Here is a 24661-nt window from a genome sequence, read left to right on the forward strand (position 1 = left end):
TATATTTAGACTGGATTGTAAACGCCCATTGATGAAGTTTATCAATCCTATTCTTATTAAATTTCAAATGCCCCCCAATACAAAAACAACTGCACTATTGTCAGTTCTCAGTAAGTATAGTACATTAATGGCCCTAGACGGCCTGATTGACAGTTTTTACTTACAAATCTTAATAAATATAGGTAGAACATATATTTGTCATTCAGCTATTATAATCTATGTAAATCTCTTCGTATAAGAATAGGACATATGTGAAAACCGTGTAGGTTTAACACGTTCCCGGTCCGAGTGCCCCCAATGTTTTTTTTTTTAATTTATTGAATAAACAAACAAGTTACAGTCTAGAATATAATACAAGACCCACCGTAGGCAAAACCATGCGGAGTTATGAAGCTTTTTTCAGGAGTCCGTGCTTGCACTTGCACTATGGGTTCACAACTTCAAAGTACGAGCACACCTGGACGTGTGATATTGTCATATCATTTTGTATGGGGAAAGTGAACGTGTTAAACCAATACAGCAATTATTCCCTAGTAAGCCCTTTTTCATAAATTAGAGCTGACCGCTTGACCAGTACCGCTCAAATGGTTGTTTGCTGAAAGTTTCCATTAACAGCGATGCATTGAATCCAGGCGTGCCGTAAGCCGAGGTTCACTTAGCTCTAATACCAGCCCCAGCTGCGTCCGGAGATACCCACATCCATTTATTGAGAATTTATCCATTGATTGCCTCGCACAGTTTATTCAACACTTTTAACAGTTTTAGCTCGCCTTTACTGACTCAAAGTGACTTTTTACGGTCTGGAACATGTACTGGAATTTCATTCTGTTTTTTAGCTTTAGTTAGAAGGATTTAGCTAAAAAATTTATATTTTGTAGCTCCACGCTGGAATTACTCCTTTTCGTTTTTCCTATGCGTGTACACGGCTGCGTATCGCGGCTGTTGTTTGCATACCAAATTTTGTTTACGAAATTGGACGTGGTACCTATCTATTCGACGATACATCGTAACTATTCTATTCTCGTTTTTAGAATTTAAAACAGGGATATGCCTATACAATGATACTTAATATACCAACAAGTTGTAATAGATATAAGCATCTATTCAAGTAACAGATTTCTTATGTATGTTCTGATTTGAATTGTTTTATCTTATTAATTAGCGATGAAATTATTTAGATATGTATTAACGGTGGTATATTTATTAAATAATAAAGTTTGTATGACAATAAATTTGAATAAATATCTATATTCTCATTTACTTCGACCGCTGATTTCCTGTTCGAAAAACGTGACTTAACACAACGACAGCAGTCGTCTGCAGTATGTATACTGCTTAAAAACTGTATCTAGTTTGACCTTTCCATATAATGCAGGTAGAAATTTAATAAACTAGAGCACTGGCTGCTTATTTTATTCGCTCCATCTACCCGTGGATTGATAGAACAGGTAATGTGACGTATCTTTAGCATTTCCCGGCACCGCTAACCAGCAGGCGTATCTTTATCTGCGATCTGCTGTGCAATTTAGAACTCATGCCAAGCACTTCTCCGTAGGCGGACCAGTATAAGTAGTAAACGTAGTAATTGGATAGGTAGATAAATAGATAAAACGCGGTTACAATACTTACAGAATACCTAATGCGCGTCATCATGCCCACCGAAAGACGTGAACTGCTTAGCTTTGGTCTTCTCTAACTCCTATGGTATTCTGCTACACTGCGCTGCTTTTAGCAGCAGCTAGGAAACGGCCAATGTATAACACAGAAAACAACCTGTGTTATACATTGGCCGCTTCCCATGACCATGAGCCATAAGTAATGAAACTAATTTTCAGAATTAGGGCATAGGCAGGTACCTATATATCCTACCATTCACAAAGAAGGCAAGCTAGGATAATTCACTACAAATACGCCTTGCTTTTATTTAATAGATATGATTTTGCTAATAAAATAATAAAAAGTAAGGTCAAAGTAGATTATTTTTCTCGTATCATCAAAGTGTGCATACGGTACGGTACGGTAAGAACGGTATTATGGAGTACCGCGTTCTGTTGACCGCTGCGCGTTTATATTTGTGTTATTGTTCGTGCAACATGTTGTTAGATACATCATCGTCCAAATAACATTTGCTAGTGTAAAACTTAAAGCATAGTTCATATAGAATTGGCACATAATTAGCAATGTTTAAAAAATAATAATTCCATGGCGGGAAAAAAATGGACAATTACAGTTCAATCACCAACCTTCAAAGTATTAATGGTGAAAATATTATTTTCCTAGCTTTATGCATTTTAAAGTTTTCGGCCATCAAAATTGAGAACAGGAGATTGATCGTGCACAAATACTTCGAAAATTCTTATCGATCCCGGACCAAGACAGCTAAGTCGCTTAAGATGCTAAAAGCTAGTATTTGTAGGGTCATAAAACGTTACAAGGAGACTCTATCAGCCGACAGGAAAACACAAACTAATCGAAGGTCTGGGACAAATAACAAGATTTTGGGAAAAAAAAGTCCCAAGGTCACTCAAACAAAATTCAGGACGGTCTAATTACGATTTATCCCAAAAATTCAAAGAAACTTCTAGAGAGATAAAGATGATTCACCTCAGAGGTGGCTATAAGAGCTATCGAGCAATAAAACAGCCAAATCGGACTGTTAAACAGATCCGACAAGCTAAAACACTAGCTCGACTATTGTACGACCCAGTATTGACAAAATTCGAAGGTTGCTTGTTGTTGGACGACAAGACGTATGTAAAACTCGATTTTAATCAACTACTCGGTTCGAAGTTTTATATGGCCAATAATAGAGGTAATTTACCCGAATAATATAAGTTCGTGAAACTTGACAAGTTCGCAAAAAAACATATGATATGGCAAGGAATTTATAATTTCGGCTAAAAGTTTTATAACATAGTCAACAATGAAGTCGGACCTTTATATTAAAGAGTGCTTAGAGAAATGAGTATTGGTATTTATTAGAACCCATAACGGTCCTGTGAAATGTTGGCCAGATTTAGCCAGCTGCCACTACCCAAAAAAAGTTTTGGTATGGTATGCTAATAATCAGGCCAATTACATACCCCGCGAGATGAATCCTTCGAATTGTTCCCAATTTCAATCTATCAAAAACTACTGGGCAATCATGAAAAAAAATTAAATAAGACTAGTCAAATTGTCCAGGGTATCAATTCATTGCGATCTACAAGAAATCAATACGCCAAAAATGTCGACAAAAGTGTTGTTCAGAAAATGACGGGGGTCCATTATGAAAACAGTTCGTAATTATTTACATAACAGAGTTTATTTATTTATTTATACATATTTGAAAGCTAAATACATTACTATTTAAAATTCACCATTCATAACTTTCTTATTTTATTAACTTAAAAAAATAACAATCTTCTAGTGCGTACCAATTCTATATGAACTATGCTTTAGAAACGTATAAAAAAAGACAGCACTGAGTTTGCCCCATAAATACAACGCAAAAACACTAATAGGTATAGTTATATTTTTAACAAATTACTTGGGGATGCTTTACGCCAAACTTCAGCTTATTCGTCCCAATTCTTGTAATAGACTTAAATTATACGAATTACGCCTGTGATTAAGTCAATTTTTTTTTTCTACATCAACAGTAGACGACCGCGATCTGGTGTTATCCGCCGCGTTCTGAACGCCTCCTGTGTGCATTATAGGAGCTACTTTCACTGTAAAGAACGCAGAACTCTGAACGTGGAACGCAAAAATCTAGGCAGCTCTTTGAGTGCGCGGGCTCTAAGTTCTCCCACCCTCTGCGCTCTTGTATTGACGGTGAGGGATTTTGTCTCCTAAAGTATCAATAAAGCGAATCCTCATGCCGCGTGTCGGCACTGGTGCTGCTAGTCGCTGCCTACATGAGGCATCTAATACTTCTAAAATTTTCAAGTGACTTAGGTTGCTTTTAGGTTTAGGGAAAGTAAACTACAAACGAGCTCATAGTCTATGCGGAATGTTTCGTGAATATTACGTTATTGTCTGACTATGACGAGGGTCAGGCGGGCGACGCGTCGAGATACGTGTCCGATTGAGATCAACGTCCTTCACGCATCCACTGACAAAAGTGCTGTAAAACTAGTTAGAGTGTTTGTTGATTTATATATTTTACATTGTTCAATCTAATCTTAATTACGGCTACTACAATACGATATATAAAACGTCGAGAAGGATCGCACACGTTATGAAACTTCTATTTCGAACAGTTAAGGCCCTGGCCTTGACCTTGACATTTTGAAACAAGCATACTGTTTTGATGTTTATTATTATCATCGTATCTGTCAAAAGACGTCCTCTATCTGACGTAAAGTATACAAGAAACAAAGACATTCAAATTTGCATGCATCCCTCTAGGCTTAGGCCAGTGACCAGCAATCTGCTGATGACGATTATTGCCTTCCATTACCTAATTACCCAGGGAAAACAGTATGTAGGTATATTATTCTTTTAATATTGTATATAAAATATGATGCAGTAAATTGACTCACTGAATAGGAGGAAATAGAGATTGTAGAAAATTATAGTTTATACCGGCGTTTAACTACAAAGAAAAGAAACGTATGATGGTAAATATTTCGAGATATTATTTACCTTACGTGATTTACAGGCAGCTTGCAATATTATTATCGGGGATACAACGAAACGTCACCGGGAGAATGTGGCGTAGACTATAAATTTCCCCCTTACTTTGCTGGCATTATAAAGATTACCCGGCAAAATAGTCGGGCCCTTCCGTTCAATTTCGCAAATCGTGTTGCGTCGGAGGCCGCTGACGTATCGCGTTCCACGCCTCGATCTGGGACCGCCCGTTTTGATGCTAGATTGGATTTTATGTAAGCACTTTAAATTCAGAGAACTAGTTCGCGCTAAGTGAAAATCCTTGTTCCGGCATCGTATGCTCAGTGATAGTTGCTAAAGCGATCAAGTTTTAACGAGATAAATGAATTAGTCAACTTTAAATTCTACAATGACGATCATCTGTGTCAGAAAAGAACGAATACAATACTACGGTATATATTATGATTCCAACAAAAAATGCATATCTACTCGTATAATACAAAAAATAACCTTGACCGCGTCATACGGAGAATCATTAAATTTGATCACGTGCAGATGAGGAAAGTCCGGTTGGCCCTAACTTTTTTTTAAAGAAACTTTGTAGGTAGTCGAATTGATATTACCGAAATTACTATAAATGAATGAAAATTGGTCAAAAAATAGTTAAATATTTATTAAGTATTCAATTGAGAATATTCGTGGTAACACGTTGTAAAAAAATATTGCTAACCACCAATTGTTTGTTAATAGTACATTACGATACAAGTGCGAAAAATAGGAAATTCGAAACGAGTGGCGATAAATTGAAACACGACCGAAGGGAGTGTGTTAAATCGACACGAGTTGCGAATTACCTATTCGCACATGTATCGTACAACGTTTTACAGTAGCCTTTTAAATGATCGACACAGTAACGTAATATGCTAATTTTCGCACTAGTGCGGTAAAGTAGCACCATATGTACTGTAATTTGTTTTCATTTCATTTCTTTATTTGCATTCAATACACTACACGGTATAACAGTATAGTACATGGGGTGTGGCAAAAGATAAAAATTAATATTTACAGAACAGTTGTTACCGGTGGGAACCTATAATTAGCTCTTTGTTATTTAGATGTATAACTATTGTCCAATTGTGTGGTAGGGCACAGCGGATGCCATTCCAGATCTAGAGCAGAGCCCAACTGGGGAATTTACCTCCACCTTACAGAAAACCGCAGCCAAATAACACTAGACCCTACCTACTCATAGTGTTGTGTTCCTGCCGGTGAGTAAGGTTGCCAGAGCTCAAAGGGGGGGATGCTAGGGTCGGCAACGCGCATGTAACTCCTCTGGAGTTGCAGGCGTACATAGGTTACGGAGACTGCTTACCATCAGGCGGGCCGTAAGCTTGTTTGCCACCGACGTAGTATAAAAAAAAATTGATAGCTAATGTTTCTCCGAATAATAAATAAATAAAAATGCCGTCATTTGAATTTCACATGTGTTATAATCAGTGTGTTATGTGGTAGTATTTTGTTTTGAAGATTAGAAAAACCTCACATTTTTTGAGCTGGGAACTTTTAAACAATGAAATAAATAATATCAGTAATTTATCCAACATCTCTTGGTTTTCACGAAAGGATCATTAGTGACGTGGAGTCGTTAGTTCGTCAATGAATTTGCTAAGTTTTATTCCAAGGTAAGCCCCCGAATATTCCGCGAGGTTATTAAAAGGAAAGATGGCAGTCCAAGTGGTATCTACGCAAGTTGAACGTGGCGGGAACCTTGCCCACGATGAAACACGCAGCCCGAGACGCAACACGGTGATGGCGTGGCAGTGTGAACGCCCTCTGACCTACCGAATATTTTATCTATATCTACTTAATGTAATCTTTGATACCTATTTGTTAAATCTATTATATTATAATAATAGGTAAATCATCTTATCAAACCAAAAATAAGATAAATGGACAGCACCCATCAATTATTTATTATTTTTACATTGCGTAACTCTGTCGTATTTTGATTTTCCTTAGGTATTCTCGGAGGACTAAATAATGAAAATGAACTGGAGAAAATGTCGTGTCACGCCACGACATTTAAGATATTTGACGAGAATTTTGATATTTCCGTAACACTGTAAAATCACTACCGCTTTGCGCGTTCATAGTTAAATGTGGTTTCATCATGAGTAACAACCTAAAACTATAGGTATGTTTCTTTTCTCCAAGCAAGAACAGTATGAATATGAATATATAGAAATTAATGAAACGTCAAACTTAAGCAGGTCTATGACTATTGTTTATGGTAAAATCTTGCTAGGGTATAAAAACTGATGTTAAATTATTTATTTTACAGGACTTGTGGACGTCTTATTATTAGTACCACGTCGATTATAAGTATGTTTACTACCTATATTATCGTTAAATTACGAGTAATGACGATTTTACTTTAATAATTAATTTTATGTTACAAAAACATATTTATAAAGAACTTTTTTTTAATATGAGGATTTTCCACAATCGTTAATAAACAATATAAATAGCATATATTTGAATATATTGCATTGAACTTTCGGCGAGTTATACTAAATGTATTATATTTATTTTGAAAAAATAAATAACACGTATCTGTAGTACCGTATATTTGTACTTAATTTATAATCTTAAATAGGCCAATAATGTTTATTTTGCACTTTTCAGTGTTATGTATATCATTTTGTCAATCTATTTTTATCATTAGTTTAAATCTATATTTTCTGTTATCTGCTGCATGTCTGGGTATTTTATCATAATACAAAATTGATGGCTTACCAATGAGATTTACAAAAATAAAACATGACGATAATTTGATACTGCATTATTTTTCTAACTGATTACAATTTAATCCAGTAACTTTGTCGACTTTTGTGATGAAGGTCTTTGGCGTCAAATACGGTAGTTCTGATTTTATGTAGACGTATTGTTTATGATGTTGGCTCAATGAATAATCCAAGTTTGGGACCTGGAGCGCCGAACGCAACTTTGTCAAGAAACGGAAAAACATAAACCAAACCAATTTCGTTTTAGCTTTTTAGATTTGGGCGATTCAAAGTACTACGTATAACCCTCAAGGGACTAGTTTTTGATATTACTTTCTTGAAGCATTTTTAAAGAAGACTTTATTTGCTACAGTATCAGACAAGAATTGTCTCGGTAGACCCAACAGTTTCCGAGATAAAGCCTTTCAAAGTTTATAAAATTAATTCCATGAGGTGCCATGCCTCTACCGGTCAACCTTTAGGCAAAGCAGTGATTGTAAGCGGTGCTACTTAAACAAACACTAACAAAATGCAATATAATATCATACCATATATATATATATATATATATACAGGGTGATTCATGAGACGTGAGCTGGACTAAGTCTACACAATCAGTAAATGTTAATGAATCGTTCACCATCATATTTAAGTAAAACAATCACGCTTTTTATCTGTTATTTAACGTTTTGTTAAGGGCAAATTTGATTATCTACAATCATGGATACCCTACAACACATAATTAACAAACATAAAACCTCTTTATCCGTTATGACAACACTTTGATTATGAAGAAAATAAAATGTCACACTTGAGTGAGATACGATTTTATAAAAGTAACCACACTCCGATGTCATTCAATTTGTCACTTATTATGGATAAAACAAAGAGGGTGACCATGAATATCGTAAATAAAATAAAACTCTTTTTTTTGAACAGTAAAAATTAAATTAACGTTAATCTCAAAAATACTGGTACGAAACAGTTGCTGATAATTTACTGAATATGCAGGCTTGATCCTGCTCACGTCTCCTGAATCATCCTGTATATATATATATATTACTTATAATAACATATACATAAATAACGACAAAACATATATAGCTTATCTATAGGAAGTAATTAAATTAATAATATGAAATTTGGAATAGGACGAAGGCATCACAATACGATTAATGTTACTTATGCCTAATAATGTTTGGTCCGCAGTGTGTAAGATACCTAAATTGTAAATTAACATACCTAATATAAATGTATGATGTGATTCGGCTTCTGAATTACACAAGGATCGTAAATATAATTGGCTTAACAGATAACTGGTAGTTTATGTGTGTTAGTTACACGCATTTAAACAACTTACTTGTTTTAGGTAGTCAGATTATTTTTCGTATCGGCATTGGGATTATAGATTTAACGGTACTGTATCATGTCACATTGATTAATATGAAGCGCATTGATAAGCGTTCGCTTAAACGGAGGCTTTGAAATCTATTAACACAATATCATTTTTTTTTTATTATCCTTAGGTATTCTGCAGGTTGAACTAGGTGGAATTACCGAGCGATACAATGCAATGGTGGATTTTTTAACAAGTTGTATATTGAGTAGCGTCTCAATATTAAACTAGCACAATTTGTGTATTTTTAAATACATATGTTTAAGAATTTTAAAAAGAGTTTGTTATTTAAAACACCTTGCGAAAATAAAATGTGTATGTGTTTGCCTGCCTGGCCTACCTATTGCGGTACTAGCTGCGAGGAGGTAAATCGCATCATTTTGTAGAAAAAAAACCGTATAAAGAGCCATCTCATCTACCTAATCGCTGAATTATAATAACCTTGAATGTAAATATGGAGATCCTGTCTAGCTACATGCTCGAGCTGCATGCATAAAATATTATGCAGGTCATATTGTGTAATATTGTATATGTACAGGTCAAATAAGAAGACTATTAAAAATATAATTTTATTCAAATATAAAAGGTTTTTTTTAGTAAGTACTAGTCTTATATTGATTTTTTCGGTTTTTCGAGCCATATAAACATATATAACCCAGCTATGAAAGTTCCAAGGAACGGTCCTACCCAATAGATCCATTGTACAGTCCATTTACCCGCCATCAGCGCTGGGCCGAGCGTGCGCGCTGGGTTCATGCTGGCCCCGGTCAGCGGCCCGCCCGCGAACGACAACCCAGCCACAGTTAACCCAAATTTAATCGCAGCAGATTCCTGGTTCTTCTCATTAACAGGATCCCAAAGTGCACAGGTAATTAGACAAAGTGTGCACGTCAATACCACTTCTATAATAACAGCTTGCCACGCTTCGAGCCCCACGTGGGGCTGCGTCACGCACACTCCTTCCGTAACAAAATCCACTGGTGACACATTTAATAAAACCCACGACGCAAAAGTAGATCCCAGAACCTGTGCTATGAAGTAGCATACTCCTAACAGAAATGACATCTTACCCCAGAATACTGAGAGTAGAGTTATGCAGGGGTTCATGTGTGCCCCAGAAATGTGACCGAACGTTTGCACGTTTATCAGAACGGCAAACCCAAATGTGAGCGGCGCGTACATGGGCGGCATGGGGTCGAATCCTTCTATAGGTATACATGATGCACATCCCAGAAATATCAGTAAGAATGTGGCAACAACCTCCGATAAAAGCTTGGTCCAGTTTGAACGGCACCAGGAAATAACAACGGTCGAAGCATCTTGTTTAACTTTGTTTTCTGTCGACGTAACTATCGAATCCATATTATTTATAACTGACATTTTTTATTTTTCAAATTCTATATTTTAGATAAGCGCTATCACACTCTAAAAACTTCACGCACATTAAGCCATAAGTGATTCACTTTATAACTGACCGGCCATTGTTTATAGGTAACAGTAAAGTGCGAATGACGGCAACACAATCCTGTTAAATAATTGTCAGTGAATATCCTCGCGAGCGAAACACGGCACGGCGCGCTTGTGCCGAGTTTCAAGTAATATTGACGTCTCTGCAGCGGTACATACCTCAGATAGTGACATGGAACCAGTTATCAAGCCGGATTAGCGCTACTATAACCCCGATTATAAGACGCACCTCATACGCTTATACTTTATTTAAAATATGATAAACCTACGAAGTAATCCTTTTTAGTTTATACTACAATATTTAAATATGAAAAACAGGTGCGTTGTAAAATTCCTTTATTTGAGTATTTTTCTTTATTGTCTCCGTTTATTAATATGTTTACAACTACCTATGTTGTTGGTTTTAGGTGTGAGATCTTTACTCTCACACTTTCAGTTATCTTATAAATAATAATAATAAATGACGGGCGACAGTGACGGGCATAGTGACAAGTGATAAAAATGGAACCATGCTGCCACCGCTGATATACGTATCTAATATATAAATACGAGGTTGAGTAAGTATAGCGATGATATGAGTAGGTAAATATAATCGTTTGTATTATTTTTTATAAACAAACAAGAGCAATTTTTTATGATATATGGGGCAAACGAGCAAATAAATCGCCTGTTTCATAAACAAATTAATATGACACAAGTCTGAATACTGCCTCCTCTGTATGTACGTACGAAAAAAAATAGAGGAAATACGTACAAAATGACATAGTGACACAGGCGGGATATATTGAATTTCGTGGACTTTAACACGAAACTGACAGTGACGCGGCCAAAACGGCTTTCTATAAACTTCCAAATTTTCAACGCATCGATTTTATTCGTCTCGGTTTCATGGCCGGTTACGGTTGTTACGAGTTTTATTCATACCGACAAAGTATTTGTTCAAATGTAATTTTTTTGCTATTGTACGTTATTTATGTAGCATTTGTTTATTTCCTCAAACACTGATCTTCAGATTAAATAACTTATTTTTAGAAAAGAGCTCTTTGAATAATCCACAGCTCAGGTAAGTACATTTTTATGTAGGTACATATTTCATAGCAATCAGTCATATTATCCCATTTCATTAATTATTTTTATATTTTATTTTCCTTTTGTAAGAATACGATATGTTTTCTGAAAGAGCTACGTTTTTGTGTGATTTGATATACATATATATTTTTAAATCAAATTTCTATAAATATAGTAACTTAAATTGTATTTTTTTCTTCTTTAGGATGCAATGATTCGAAAAGATGTGTCCCGCCGAGTTTCCTGCCGGTCCCATATTGGGATACCCTCCTCCAATTGAGGGGGGATTTAAATCTTCTTGGGTCAGAGGTGTAGGGTTAGAGCCGGAGTAGCTTTATTTGACGTTCATAAGCGCATTGTATTAAGCCTACATGAATGGTCTATATTGAAACGCATACATTTTTCTTGCCTATTTTCACTTCGCATAACAACTATTGGCATAATTATTGATCGTAATAAATTAATGATCCTAATTTTTATGCGCATAAACTTGTCTTGCCTAAAAGGTTTTCGTCCTACAGGTTAAATGTCATAAGATACTTTATGACGAATCCTGCTACACGCATAACCCATATAGCCTAAATTCGAATATCCTAATGTTTTATGCGCATACACTTCTAAGAAAATTCCATCCTACAAGTTAACTTTCTGTCATAAGATTCTTATGTTGAATCCTTCTATAGCCATATAGCCTAAATTCGAATATCTTAAAACTTATACTAAGACTCGTAATGCGTAACTTACCCAATATATATTTTTTACAATAATGCATAATATCAAGCCTAACCTAACCTAACCTGCTTTTCTGACAACAGTCAATCTTTGTGGGGATCGCAGTTCTAACTTAACCTAACCTGCTTCCGGCTTTTAGGATAACAGTTCGTCTTTGTGAGGGTCGCAGTTCTAACCTAGCTTAACCTGCGTTTCTGGCAACAGTTCGTCTTTGTGGGAGTCGCAGTTCTAACGTAACCTTACTTGTATTTCTGGCAACGGTTCGTCTTTGTCGAGGTCGCAGTTCTGCCATAACAGGTGTGCACCACATTGGAAATGATTATTGTACTGTTTAAGAACTGTGCAGAAATTCTAAAACGAATTTCGCTTTGACCTTTTGACTTAAGGACATCACGTTTTTTTACCATGTTTCACACGTCACAGGCGTCAATTTATAAACGTCAAACAACGTACTTATTTGATACGATATTGAAGAAAAATTATCATTATTGGTTTTGCTGATTATATTGCTTTATTTTATACTTTGTTATTACTGATTGTGTTATTTAATTTTATCTAATAGGTACCCAGGCGAATGACAAAACTGAAGTGGAAGTGGGCTGGGCATGTGGTTCGAAAAGACGACTCGTGGTGCAAGAGGCTGGTAGAGTGGAGACCTTGGGGAGAGTCGCGCCCAGCAGGGAAGCCAAAAATGCGTTGGTATGACGATATCAAAAAAACAGCTGCATCGAAATGGGTAAATAGAGCGCAAAACAGACCAGAATGGCAAAACTTGAAGGAGGCCTACATCTCAAAGATTGAAAAGGGCTAATTGTAAGAAGAAGAGAAGAAGAATAGGTACCTTATTTTAATGCAAATGAGTATCCTATAGTTGCACTGAGCTGCCGTTCCCGACCTGGGGGCCTAACCAAGATGACAATTGCTTGTAAAAGACCAAACTGAATGCTAAGAAAAGCGTAAAAAATTTATAGAAATGATAGTGTTTTGCTTCGTTTTCTATAAACGGTTGTCATCTTGACTAGACCACATACCAATACATTTTATGCGAAAAAGAGGGCACCCTTACTTTAATAATAAACTATCTTTAATTATTTTTAAATGCTATACGGACAAAACGACATACTCGTACATACATATATAACGAACACAAGCATATAGGTAGGTCATTGTCATTTTGTCCATAGATTTTCCTAAAGCTTCTCATGGCGATGAAGAAGCCTGGTTGCGGTGCTTACAATGTTCGCATTGAACTCACGTTTCTTGCGCCGATTTTCGAAGAAGCCGTTTCATTTGCGAACTATTGTAATAATTATGCCGATTTATGTATATGTAATTTTGTCCATTAGCAATATGTCATTTTGTCCGAAGCATATGGACAAAAGAGATTATGACTGATCTCAGTAAAAAAAACTGTTGATTTTTTGCCCTTAATGTTTGTTAATTTCAGCAATTTGATTGATGTAAGCTGGCTGTGAACTACCAATAAGAAGTTATGATACAAAAACAAAACTATATGCTATTTTCTACGTATTTCCTCTATTGCCGCTAAAACAGCTATTGTACAAGGTCTGATACTCATTTGACCAGTATGTCTGTCCGTCCGCAGCTTTACTCCGTAGTCGTTAGTGCTAGAAAGCTGCAACTGGGCATGAATAAATTAAATAAATACGCCGACAAAATGCTAAGTGGGGATGAAAATTTTTTTTCGCTACAACCCAATAGTGTGGGGTGTCTTTGGATAGTCTGTCTTGTGTCTTTCTAAATAAATAAGTGTGGTGTTTCAACAACTACTTTTTGGAACGGAAATTGCTTCCAAAGGAAAAAATATCTATCGGTTTAGCCGTTTTTGAGTTATTGCAAAAGTCTTCCCTTCTTAGTACAAAGACGTACCACAAAGCGCCGCGAAGGTACCTAATCCCTTTTGCTGACTGTTCATGATGCTTACTAACATAATCCAGTAACTTTGTCACCTTTTGTAATGGGGTCCGTTTGCGTCAAATTCGGTAATTCTGATATTTTGCAGACTTGTTTATGATGTTGAATAATCCAAGTTTGTGACCTCGAGAGCCGAACGCAACTTTGTCAGAAAACAAAAAAAAACGGACAAGTGCGAGTCGGACTCGCCCACCGAGGGTTCCGTACTTTTTAGTATTTGTTGTTATAGCGGCAACAGAAATACAGAATCTATGAAAATTTCAACTGTCTAAGTAGCTATCACGGTTCATGAGATACAGCCTGGTGACAGACGGACAGACGGACGAACGGACAGCGGAGTCTTAATAATAGAGTCCTGTCTTACCCTTTGGGTACGGAACCCTAAAAATCGCGACAATTTCGGTTTCTTTTATTTTTTATTTGGGCAATTATAAGAATAAGGGCGAGTATTTGATATTACTTTCTCGAGGCATTTTTAAAATAGACTTACTACAATACGAGACTAGAATTGTTCTAAAGACTTAATAGTTCCCGAGATAAAGTCTTTCAAAGTTTATAAAAGAGGGAGGGAAAGAGTCGACTCACCAGGTGCAATCTGTGCTATATTATGCCAAGCGATGGTGGCCTAGCGGTAAGAGCGTGCGACTTTCAATCCGGAGGGCGCGGGTTCAAACCCCGGCTCGTACTAATGAGTTTTTCGGAACTATTGTACGAAATATCATCTGATATTTATCAGTTTTTCGTTAAAGGAAAACATCGTGAGGAAACCCCAATAAGGCCTAGATTACCCTCTGGGTTGGAAGGTCAGATGGCAGTCGCTTTCGTAAAAATTAGTGCCTACGCCAATTCTGCGGAATTAGTTGTCAAGCGGTTTTTTTTTGTAAAAATATATCCCATCAAAAACATTTTCATGTAAAATGTTGCCAAGACAAAACCATAAGGCTTGCGCTGTCAAAAAGTTATCAGATCTCTTGTAGATCCAAGCTTCTAACTCTACACACCCTGACTTCACAAACTTCGACTTTAGTCTAAATATATGACTTGGCCGTTTCGCTACCGTTACATGGGCGTAAAGTGAAAAATTTATTCAATATTCAATATTTTTTATCATGTTAACGGCACCAATCATGGAATATTTAAGAGAAAATTTGGAGTGTTTTTGATATTTCACCGACACCTGTAAAATTTCTACCGCTTTACGCTTTAAAAGTTGAATACCAAATTCGTCCTTTATGTTTTCTATGTATTTAATGAAAGCTACTGCAATTGGTTTCAATATTATTAACCAATTAAAACGTGGTTTTGTGCCATTGTATTTTAATTGTATGGTGCCATTCATTTTCAAAATAAAAAATTAAACTTAAGCAGCTCTTTGGCTCTTGTTTATGGTAAAATGTTGCCAGCGATTAAAAACTGTTGATAAATACTTATTTTATTTACAGCATTTTTCAATACCATTCCATTACTGGTGCCTGTTTCATTATAGGGGTGTTTACTATATACAATACTTCTTGTAGTAACGAAACGGCCATGCCACATATTTTCACTAAGGTGTAGAGTTTGTGAAGTTAGGGCTTGTAGAATTAGAAGCTTGGCTGTACAAGAGATCTGATAACTTTTTGATAGTGCAAGCTGTATGGTTTCGTCTTGGCAATATTTTACATGAAAATGTTTTTGATGGGATTTCACTTCTTTTTGTAAGTTGCTTATAACAATCTTCCATCCCCTATTTTAAATGGTTGGGGGTGATTTTCTATTAAAAATCCTGTAATACGTATACGTATATGACCAAACAATCATAGCATCTTTTATATAATATGTTTTTTTTTTTACTAACTCTCCATACAAACTTCAACCCCTTTTTCCTCTTACTCCCTTTTTCTCCCTTACGGCATGATATTGGGGTTGAAAATTATTTTATATACTTCCCCATAGCAAAAACTATTTACATACCAAATTTCATAGATACAAAATTCCACCCTCCTTTTCACCCCCTTAAGGCCAAAAAATTCCTAGTTTTTGATTTTTTTTTGTTGTCTGTGTACTAATATTATCCTACATACTAAATTTCAGCTGTCTAGGACTTCAGCAAGTACCCTAAGGGTTTTGATGATCATCAGTGAGTGAATCAGTGACAAAATCGGGGTTTTTTAGCTATGAATAAAATCTAAAGTATGAGAACTATGCATTTGAATTTTTTTATGCTAAATAACTCCACTATTGACATTATATCCCAAGAATTTTGTTTATCTGGTATAATCCAAACACAAGTTATAGGGGTTCCAAAAACGACGAAGCGCATCGAGAAAAGGTAGGTAGCAGCGTTGGCCGAAAGTTAACTCAAATTGAAAATATTGAAATTAACCATTATAAATTGAACCATAAACTGTAACCGTCCGTTAAGGTTATTTACAATATGATCAATTCTAATGAACGTTCGGCTAACACTAGTAGGTAGTGCCTTTACGCTTCGCTTTGGTCGTCTTAGCGGATGGCAGGGACAATTTCCATGGAAAACTTTCAAGGCTTTATCTCGGAAACTTTGAAGTCTGCAGAGTAAATTATAGTCTTGTATTGTAGCAAATTTAGTCTACTTTAAAAACGCCTTTAGAAGGTACTACCAAAAACTAGTCCTTTAGGGTTATGATCGTTCAAATCTAAAAACAAACAACATTTTCGCGGTTTTCTTGATTTTTTACAAAGTTGCGTTCGTTGGTCGAGGTCACAAACTTGTATTTTTCATTGGGCCAATAAAAAACTTTGCAAAAAATCAGAACTACCGGATTTGACACAAACGCTAATGTATAAAGTTATTGTATTAAAATCCCCCGTTCAAAGCAGCGTTATTGTGACGGACTGATGACTACAGAACCCCACTCTGTGCGTGCCCTGACATGCTCTTGGCCATATTTTATCTTTCTTAGTATTTCTTGAATGGAAGTCCCTTTAATTTACGTGGTCCGAGGCGCACTTAGCCAATTTTATTTCATCGTGGCAATTGATAATATATTTTTATCAATCTTTCATTATTAAGGAATGATCGATTACAATTATCCGCAGCAATCTTTACTGATAATAGTACAATGAAATACCATCTGTTATTATCCTCTCTATCTTTAGTCTATTCTATCTGTAAAAACAAGATAGGCGCAACTCAGCAAAGTTCAGTTCTAATTGTTGAATAAAAAGGGAAAGTGATGCGTGTCTAATCCCGGCCATTTGCTATGATCCTGGCTGAAGCGCCGTCAGACTGATTAATTGCGAGCCGGGGTACAACCACGAGCTTAAAGATCTCAAAAATCCTTATAATCATTGGCAAAAAGGCTAACCTTGCTCAGTTAAACTGCGTCATGTTCCTGGTCTTTCTGCGCGTCGGGAACCCAGCCATTAATATCTATTTCCCGTATCTAGTTTGACGGAACACTCATTGAATTGGAAAAAGTCAGGAGTTTCTGGTGGGCTTTAATTTAATACAATGTAATTTTTTATCTGCATTTACAAACAAAAGGTGAATTGAGGATTCAAAATGACAGTTTACTTTAATTATAGAACAATTTAGGCATCTTCTTATTTAACATGTTCAACAAATAACCATTTGAAAACATTTTTAGGGTTCCATTTTAAAATATTTTGATGTTTTAGCATTTATAGGGACAGCAAAATTAAAAAAAGAGCTACTTTTTCATTTAAAACTTAAGTTTACACAACTTGTATTACTATTCTCGCACTATAGACTTACATAGTTACGTACCTATGATGGTTTCCGCATTAAGCCCAGACATGCCAACATATCGGTCGGGTCGGCCTGCGAAATTAATGACCTTAAAACCAAAGGGTTAATGGAAACCCCAGATAAAATTACCCTTCTACACTCAATCACACAAAAATAAATTTATCCTAAAATAGAATCCAACTGTACGTTGCAATTACGAGTACAATTGTTACAGTTGCATGCATCTTCATTTCAAAGGAAAATTGGACAGGGAAATATTTTATTTCTTGATGAAAGCAAGCCATTTGGAATGCACGGTGCGAGCACGCTCTGTTGCGAACTAAATGCAGGTGCAACCGCACTTTATGAGCTCCCGCGAGTAGCAAATAGCTACCCTTTCACTTATCCCTCTTGCATTTTCATTTTTACATAATGGACATCATGTATCTGAAACTTAATATGTTATGGTATATTTGTCATGGAACTGAAATATAGGCCAGGCAACGAATGCTCAAAAAAGTTATAGAGGGAAATGCTTGGAACACAATTTTTGACTTCATAACTTTGTTTGGAAAAGATAGGAGATGAACGTATCAAAAGTCCCCGGCCATATCCCTTGAGCCGGAGGAAGAGGGTGGTTTGATGGTCCCATTTTTCGGTTTTTCCATTTCATCTCGGAAACTATGCGTCTTAACGATATGGTTAATTACACAAAATGAAAGTTGCTAAAATTTGTTACAAGTTTTATTTCGTCAAGTTTTTCGATATCTTCTATAGTTTTTAAGATATCCGCTCTTGAAAGTTTATTTAGAGCTCTCAATTTTATCTTGATATCTACATACACCAGTGAAGCTGCCAGGCCGCGTTAATTGGTATGTATCTTTTTTGTATAAATGGAGCGAATTAATTTATGGTATCACATCAGATTCGAAGCCATCCAACATTTTTTGTTTCAATGACGGTGCAGCCTTACCCAACCCACCTACCTCTACCCTGCACTAGCGTCGTGTTTTTGTAGTTGCTCAATTCCACTATGTTTTTATTATTTACCATTATTGTTATTGATACTTTATTTCGAATAAATATTTGTAACTTTTATAAATATAAGAGCAAAATTATATTAATGTAAACTGTAGATGAAATAAATAAGAGCCTATATACAATTTAAGACAAAATCAACATAACATTAGCGCCAGATGTTTACAATTTGATGAAGTATTCTAACTCAGCCGAGTGTAAAAGCAGGCATGATTTGTTTATTCTCCTCTCCAGGCGAGCAGTACTTGGAAAGAAAATTCCCGTTCTAATTGAACAAAACAGCTACAAGTATAATTCACACCTGAAGAAGCGCTTTTCTCAATTCAAAGCGCTTTCGTAGATGCGTGCAGACGGTACACGGTAGAAGAGATAGTATAAAGTTTATTTTCGCAATGCAGAGTAGGGTAATGAAACCTATTTGAACGAAATTACGTACGCAGTAACAGGGGCCTAGCGACAAGCACTTATAATTTATAAAGTTTTACAAATATCATCTGAATCTCAATATCAAACCAATTTATTGATGCAGTTATTATTGTACTTAAAAACATTGAATTATTATAGATGTCTCAAACTTAATAATAAAAAATTTCATAAAACGATCGTCAAACACCAAAATTGTTTAAAAAATACTATTCTGGAAACTTATAATACAATTTAAATGTCACAAAAATACGGATTACCTAATGATACTCTTACACACATATACATTGAGTTACCTACCTATCAATTTCATCACTATTAACATAATACGAGTATCCAATCACACTTAATCCCACGGTATTTCATTATTCATGTAGTCTTTTGTGTTTTATTATATTATGCTTAGTTACGTTCCAGTCTTTTTCACGTCAACCTCAAACTCCTCAAAGCCAAAAAATAACAACCAGCGCCACTATTTAGAATGAAAAACTCACTCTGTAACTGTAAGGTCAAATTCATGCTTGTGTGCATATGTTTATCAAATACATACCTAAATTTTAATCTTTGCGTAAGGTATAAATCAACAACTATTTATGTATCCTGTGTTTTTTGACAACGTTATAAAGAGTTTAACAACTTGTTTAACTTGACTGACTTGATGTACTGTCGAATTTATAGGTACATATATTGATCTTCGAGATTGATCAGATATTATACATTTAAGAGCAATGAAAATGGGTCACTCCGTATAGACATATTTTATTTTAGATTTAATAGGCCTTTTTGAGTGCCACATCCACCAAGCATTGATCAATTGTAGCGGCCCTTTAAAGTTCACTAATTCCCGTTGCATCTATTAGGAAATTCCATATTCTTTGGGCCGTAGCTCATCACTTTCATACTCATCGTAGTGGGCTGTACCTCATGACTTTCATAAGGTTGAAATAAGTGTCGCACTAAGTAAGTACTTCTTTTTGACATGACTGGTCCGCAGAAACGGAAAATTTGCATAGCAGTCTCATCTGATACCTGACAGAACCTGCATGTCTCGTCTTATTCCTTTCCAATTAGAAACATGTGTTTATTCAACTTGCAGTGCTCCGTCCCCGTCAGTATTCCTGTCGCTGCGCATGTTTTGTACCTTTTGAGCTCTGGAAGCTCCTTAGCAGTTTTGCTGTTGAATCTTTTGATTCGAACAGAGGGTTCTTGTCCTCTGAGGAACTTCCACAAATCGATTGCTCTAGTTTTTCGAAACTTGTTAAGCTATATCCATACCTATTAGTCACTTTTTATCATTGCTCTTGAGTGTTGTTTACATCTACAAAATATTACTAGTAAATTAGATACTCCAATTCAATTCAATTCTTTATTCGTTCATCACAGGTTCATAAATAGGTGGTAACTCAGTATTCTAAGGAACGGCTATGATGTGCCTTTTGGCGTACGAAATCCCATTCCATTTTAATTACGCTTTTCGAATAAATACTATAAATAGATATTATCTAATAAGTACGATTATTAATCCAGTGTTATGTCATGGACCTCTAGCCACAATTACAAGGTACCTACTTAAGTAATAGGCTCGACTCGAATTAATACAATGACTGCGACCTTGTAAACATAAATACAAAATATAGTTTGCTTGCACCTACTTTGCTTTTCCGCGAGGCCAGTTCCCGAGCCACTTCAAAATAAAATTACAAGAGAAACTGATTTATTCTCTTCGTTAACTCAGGCTAGACAAAGTAAGCTCCCTAATTAATATCAGGCGCTCAAAAGGTGCAGCTGAACAATCTCGGGACAATAGAAAACCCTGCATACGTCGCCCATGAAACTTACCCCGTAATAACGGGCGCGTATTGTCTCCAGCTTAAACGTAAACTTCTTTAGTTTAACCTTTTGTATATGAAACTTGGCGCCTACTCGGAGTATTTGGTTTTCTTCGTCTCTTTTGTTCTTGCGTAAAAGCAATAAAGACGATACAGCATAATTTCGACATTGATGTCGAGATAAACTAATGCAAATGTTTTTGCAAAGGTGCATACCTAAAGCGTTATTTGTTATTTTACTGGTTAAGATATACATAATTATGTATAACCATGGAGCTTAAACAAACATGCGTAAGTTTACGCAGTAAAAATTAATTAGTAGCTGATTGTGATTTAATGCTATTAAAATTTTACTTCTTTGTTAAGTATCTATAAATTAGTTCATCTTATCATATTAACAGATGTTTACCTACAGTGCTCAAGTAGGTACCTACTTACGATGCTGCTAAAGTCTCTAAAGAAAACACGTTCAGATATAAACATTACCTTTAATAATACAAACTTATTTTAAGCTATTTTTTTTTAGCTAACGTTGCTTCTTACATGCTGGGCAGTTATGATCCATATCGCACCGACATATTATCAACGGTAGGGCCCCATCAAAAGCCTTGCTATGTTCCCATAGAACGGACACACCGGCATCTGCGTATGGGCGGGAATAACTGTACAAAACTACAGGCTCGCAGAATACTTCATCAGCAACAAGGGTCGCATTTACGATCGTTTCTTTCCCATCCTGAGAAATCTTGCACTTCCAAGGGGTAAACGCCATGTACATATAAATTTGCGTTATTTTCACAACTATCCTTTCTTCCTTCCCACTTTGAACGATCAATTTGTTTTCTGGTAACACAACTCTAGGGCAGAACTGTAAGCCCGCCATGAGGGCTCTGATGTGGGATGGATATATAATATTATCGTTCCCACATGAATCTGTTGTGCATATGGCCTTGTTAACACACCACACACACGATCCTTTTGATAGACATGAATTACAGGATTTAAAATCTTGACAATCAGCTTGATCTGTTAATATCTCGGCGTAGATAGGCAGTATTACAGCCAGGAATATGGCGAATGTCCTTATGAGCCTGGTATCCATCTGTAAGTGATAAAATTTATCAAAATCATGATTCATCTAAGGTGACTTTTGGGCGTCGGCGTCTAGTCAGCGCTATAAAAAATGGCGTCGCTGCGCAGTTACGCTGATGTTGCGTTGAGCAGCAGCCATAGAGTTGACTATACGCCGACGCTCGGGAGACGCGTGGGAGGGCGTCGTCTAAGGGTCGTAAGAACCTGCCGCCAAAAAATCATCCATACAATCGAATTTGTGCTCTCATTTTAAAACGTCATATTGTTTATGCCAAGTTTCATGTTATTTTAGCATGACGTTTTAAAATAACAGTGTGACTTCCATAGTATCGCGGCGGCTATGTTATTGTAGCTCTTAAGGTGCAGTGGGTTCAGACAGACATTCATATAGCAAATTTTTTGAAAATCGTAGAGCCATTTAGATCATTATACGGTTGCAAAAAATTATGAATAGCAATCTTGAGGCCTTTCTCTAATAACTTCATTGCTTAGAGACCTGACTAAACGACTTTCGCTATATAGAAAAAAACATGACCATACCTACTTCTTACATGTAGGTCTAAACGCACCATACCATTTTTACACAAAAGTTTAAAATATGAATGAATATTGCTTCTAAAAATTCGCAATGTTATTTATGTTCAAACTCATCGGTTATTTTTAAAACTAAAAATAACAATTCAATACAATGATGTCCGCGATTCCGGGCACGCACAGCCGTCTCGGTCATGGTCACGCTCAGTGGCAGTAAGAGAAGATCCTGTTATTCACGGCGCCTTAAGGGAAACGATGTTAAAAGTTATCAAATGTTACAAAATGTGTCATAATATATTAATCATTTACCTTTAGTGAACTCCCTCTTCTAGTTTGATCTGGAATGAGTCTGTCCGTATTGAAGCAGTTGCGTTTATATAGGGAGGAAATGGCCGGCTATCTAACAGTAAGAGTATTTATCTTGCATTGATAACAGGTCACAGGTCGTATAAACATCATATAAACATCAATTAGTCGTGCATTTGCACTTGATAATTATTTATGTAATTATTATTATACATATACATGGTGTAAACCTTAATCGCTAATAAATTTGGCTAAAATATACTTTGACGTAAATTGATCACTATGATGGGACTGGCACCAGCAATGGGATGGTATAGACAAATTCTTTGCAATAAGTATTACCATCAGTTTTAAAAGTCTAACAACATTTTACCATAAACAAGAGCCATTATGATACTTAAGTTTAATTTTTCATTGATATTTATTAGTTCGAAAATTAATGGCGCCATACTGGAGCAAGAAAACATAGTTTTAATTTGTTAATAATATTGAAACCAATTGCAGCATCTTTGATTAAAAACATTGAAACCATAAAGGACGAATAGGACATTCAACTTTTAACGCATAAAGCGGTAAATTTTTTACAGGTGGCGGTGAAATATCAAAAGTACTCCAAATTTTCTCTTAAATGTCGCTTTGCTGACTGTACATCACAGCTAATAAGGAATATATATTATAAATAAATAAGATATAAAAATTCTAATACTGAATTGCAATTTTATAGTTAGTTTGTTTTTATAGTTAGAATGGCGACCGGTTTGGCCTAGTTAGTAGTGACCCTGCCTACGAAGCTGATGGTCCCGGGTTCAAATCCTGGTAAGGACATTTATTCGTGTGATGAGCATGGATATTTGTTCCTGAGTCATGGGTGTTTTCTATGTATTTAAGTATTTATAAATATTTATATATTATATATATCGTTGTCTAAGTACCCTCAACACAATCCTTATTGAGCTTACTGTGGGACTTAGTCAATTTGTGTAATAATGTCCTATAATATTTATTTATTTATTTACAGTCATAGATATATGTATGAATATAAGGCGATCGGACATGCCGGCCAATTTGTATTGAGTTCGCCTGTCGCAAGTTCTTTACCCCGCACACAGCACAAGTCATTCGCACATCACGCTCAAATATGGAAGAGTGATAAAGATGCAAATAGACGAACGAATGAACGAAGGTTGACGAAGTGGTTCGCGGTAGGTCCTATGGCGGTGGGTCTATGAGACAATTTGTCGTTGAGTCTATAGTTTTGTACTCGATTCATTGCGGCGTAAACACTTGGCTTGTTCAACAGCGATGTAATGCAATATGTTGAATATTGTTGAAATGAATCAAGCCAGAGTTTACATAATTGAAAGACAGATTATTAGGTAGAATTCATTGTTTTATTGGGAATAAATAGTATTTATCTTATTTACATAAAAAAGTGATTCCATTGGAGTGGAAATTAATCAAATCACTACGATGTGTGCAGGTAACTATTGCACAACTCGTCATTTTGGTTAAAACGGAATATTCCCTGTGTCTTAGCATTTGTGCATACTCGGCAACAACTGACGGTGAGCTGGCGGCAGTGTGGCATACATTGAGCTAACAACTGCGACGCGGCCACCGGCGGCTTGCCCTCTATCTAGTATTCTATGCTCCGAGTCTATGCTACAGTCTTATAGCGTTATTCATAAACGCGTTACTGGCCTGAATTAGCTATGAATCGTTTGTCTTTATCTGTCATTTATACATATGT

The 24661-nt window shown here is 35.9% G+C and overlaps 2 protein-coding genes across 2 annotated transcripts; both read right to left on the bottom strand.

The window, feature by feature from the left end:
* Window positions 1-9332: 9332 nt before the first annotated feature.
* Window positions 9333-10399, bottom strand: LOC133520682 (aquaporin-like). The gene has a single exon (XM_061855284.1). The coding sequence runs from the start codon at window positions 10153-10155 to the stop codon at window positions 9385-9387; it is 771 nt and encodes a 256-aa protein (XP_061711268.1). The 5' UTR covers window positions 10156-10399; the 3' UTR covers window positions 9333-9384.
* An 11052-nt stretch (window positions 10400-21451) lies between these two features.
* LOC133520683 (uncharacterized) lies at window positions 21452-23093 on the bottom strand. The gene is made up of 2 exons (XM_061855285.1): window positions 22915-23093; window positions 21452-22081 (listed from the first exon to the last, which is right to left on the bottom strand). Exon 2 carries the CDS (start codon window positions 22079-22081, stop codon window positions 21506-21508), a length of 576 nt encoding a protein of 191 aa, XP_061711269.1. The 5' UTR covers window positions 22915-23093; the 3' UTR covers window positions 21452-21505.
* Between the last annotated feature and the right edge of the window lie 1568 nt (window positions 23094-24661).

The sequence above is a fragment of the Cydia pomonella genome, chromosome 8, assembly GCF_033807575.1.
Source record: "Cydia pomonella isolate Wapato2018A chromosome 8, ilCydPomo1, whole genome shotgun sequence".
Lineage (NCBI taxonomy): Eukaryota > Metazoa > Arthropoda > Insecta > Lepidoptera > Tortricidae > Cydia > Cydia pomonella.

What these genes read in the sequence shown, in the direction of transcription:
- LOC133520682 (XM_061855284.1), bottom strand. Translation starts at nt 10,155, where the DNA reads ATGTCAGTTATAAATAATATGGATTCGATAGTTACGTCGACAGAAAAC.
- LOC133520683 (XM_061855285.1), bottom strand. Translation starts at nt 22,081, where the DNA reads ATGGATACCAGGCTCATAAGGACATTCGCCATATTCCTGGCTGTAATA.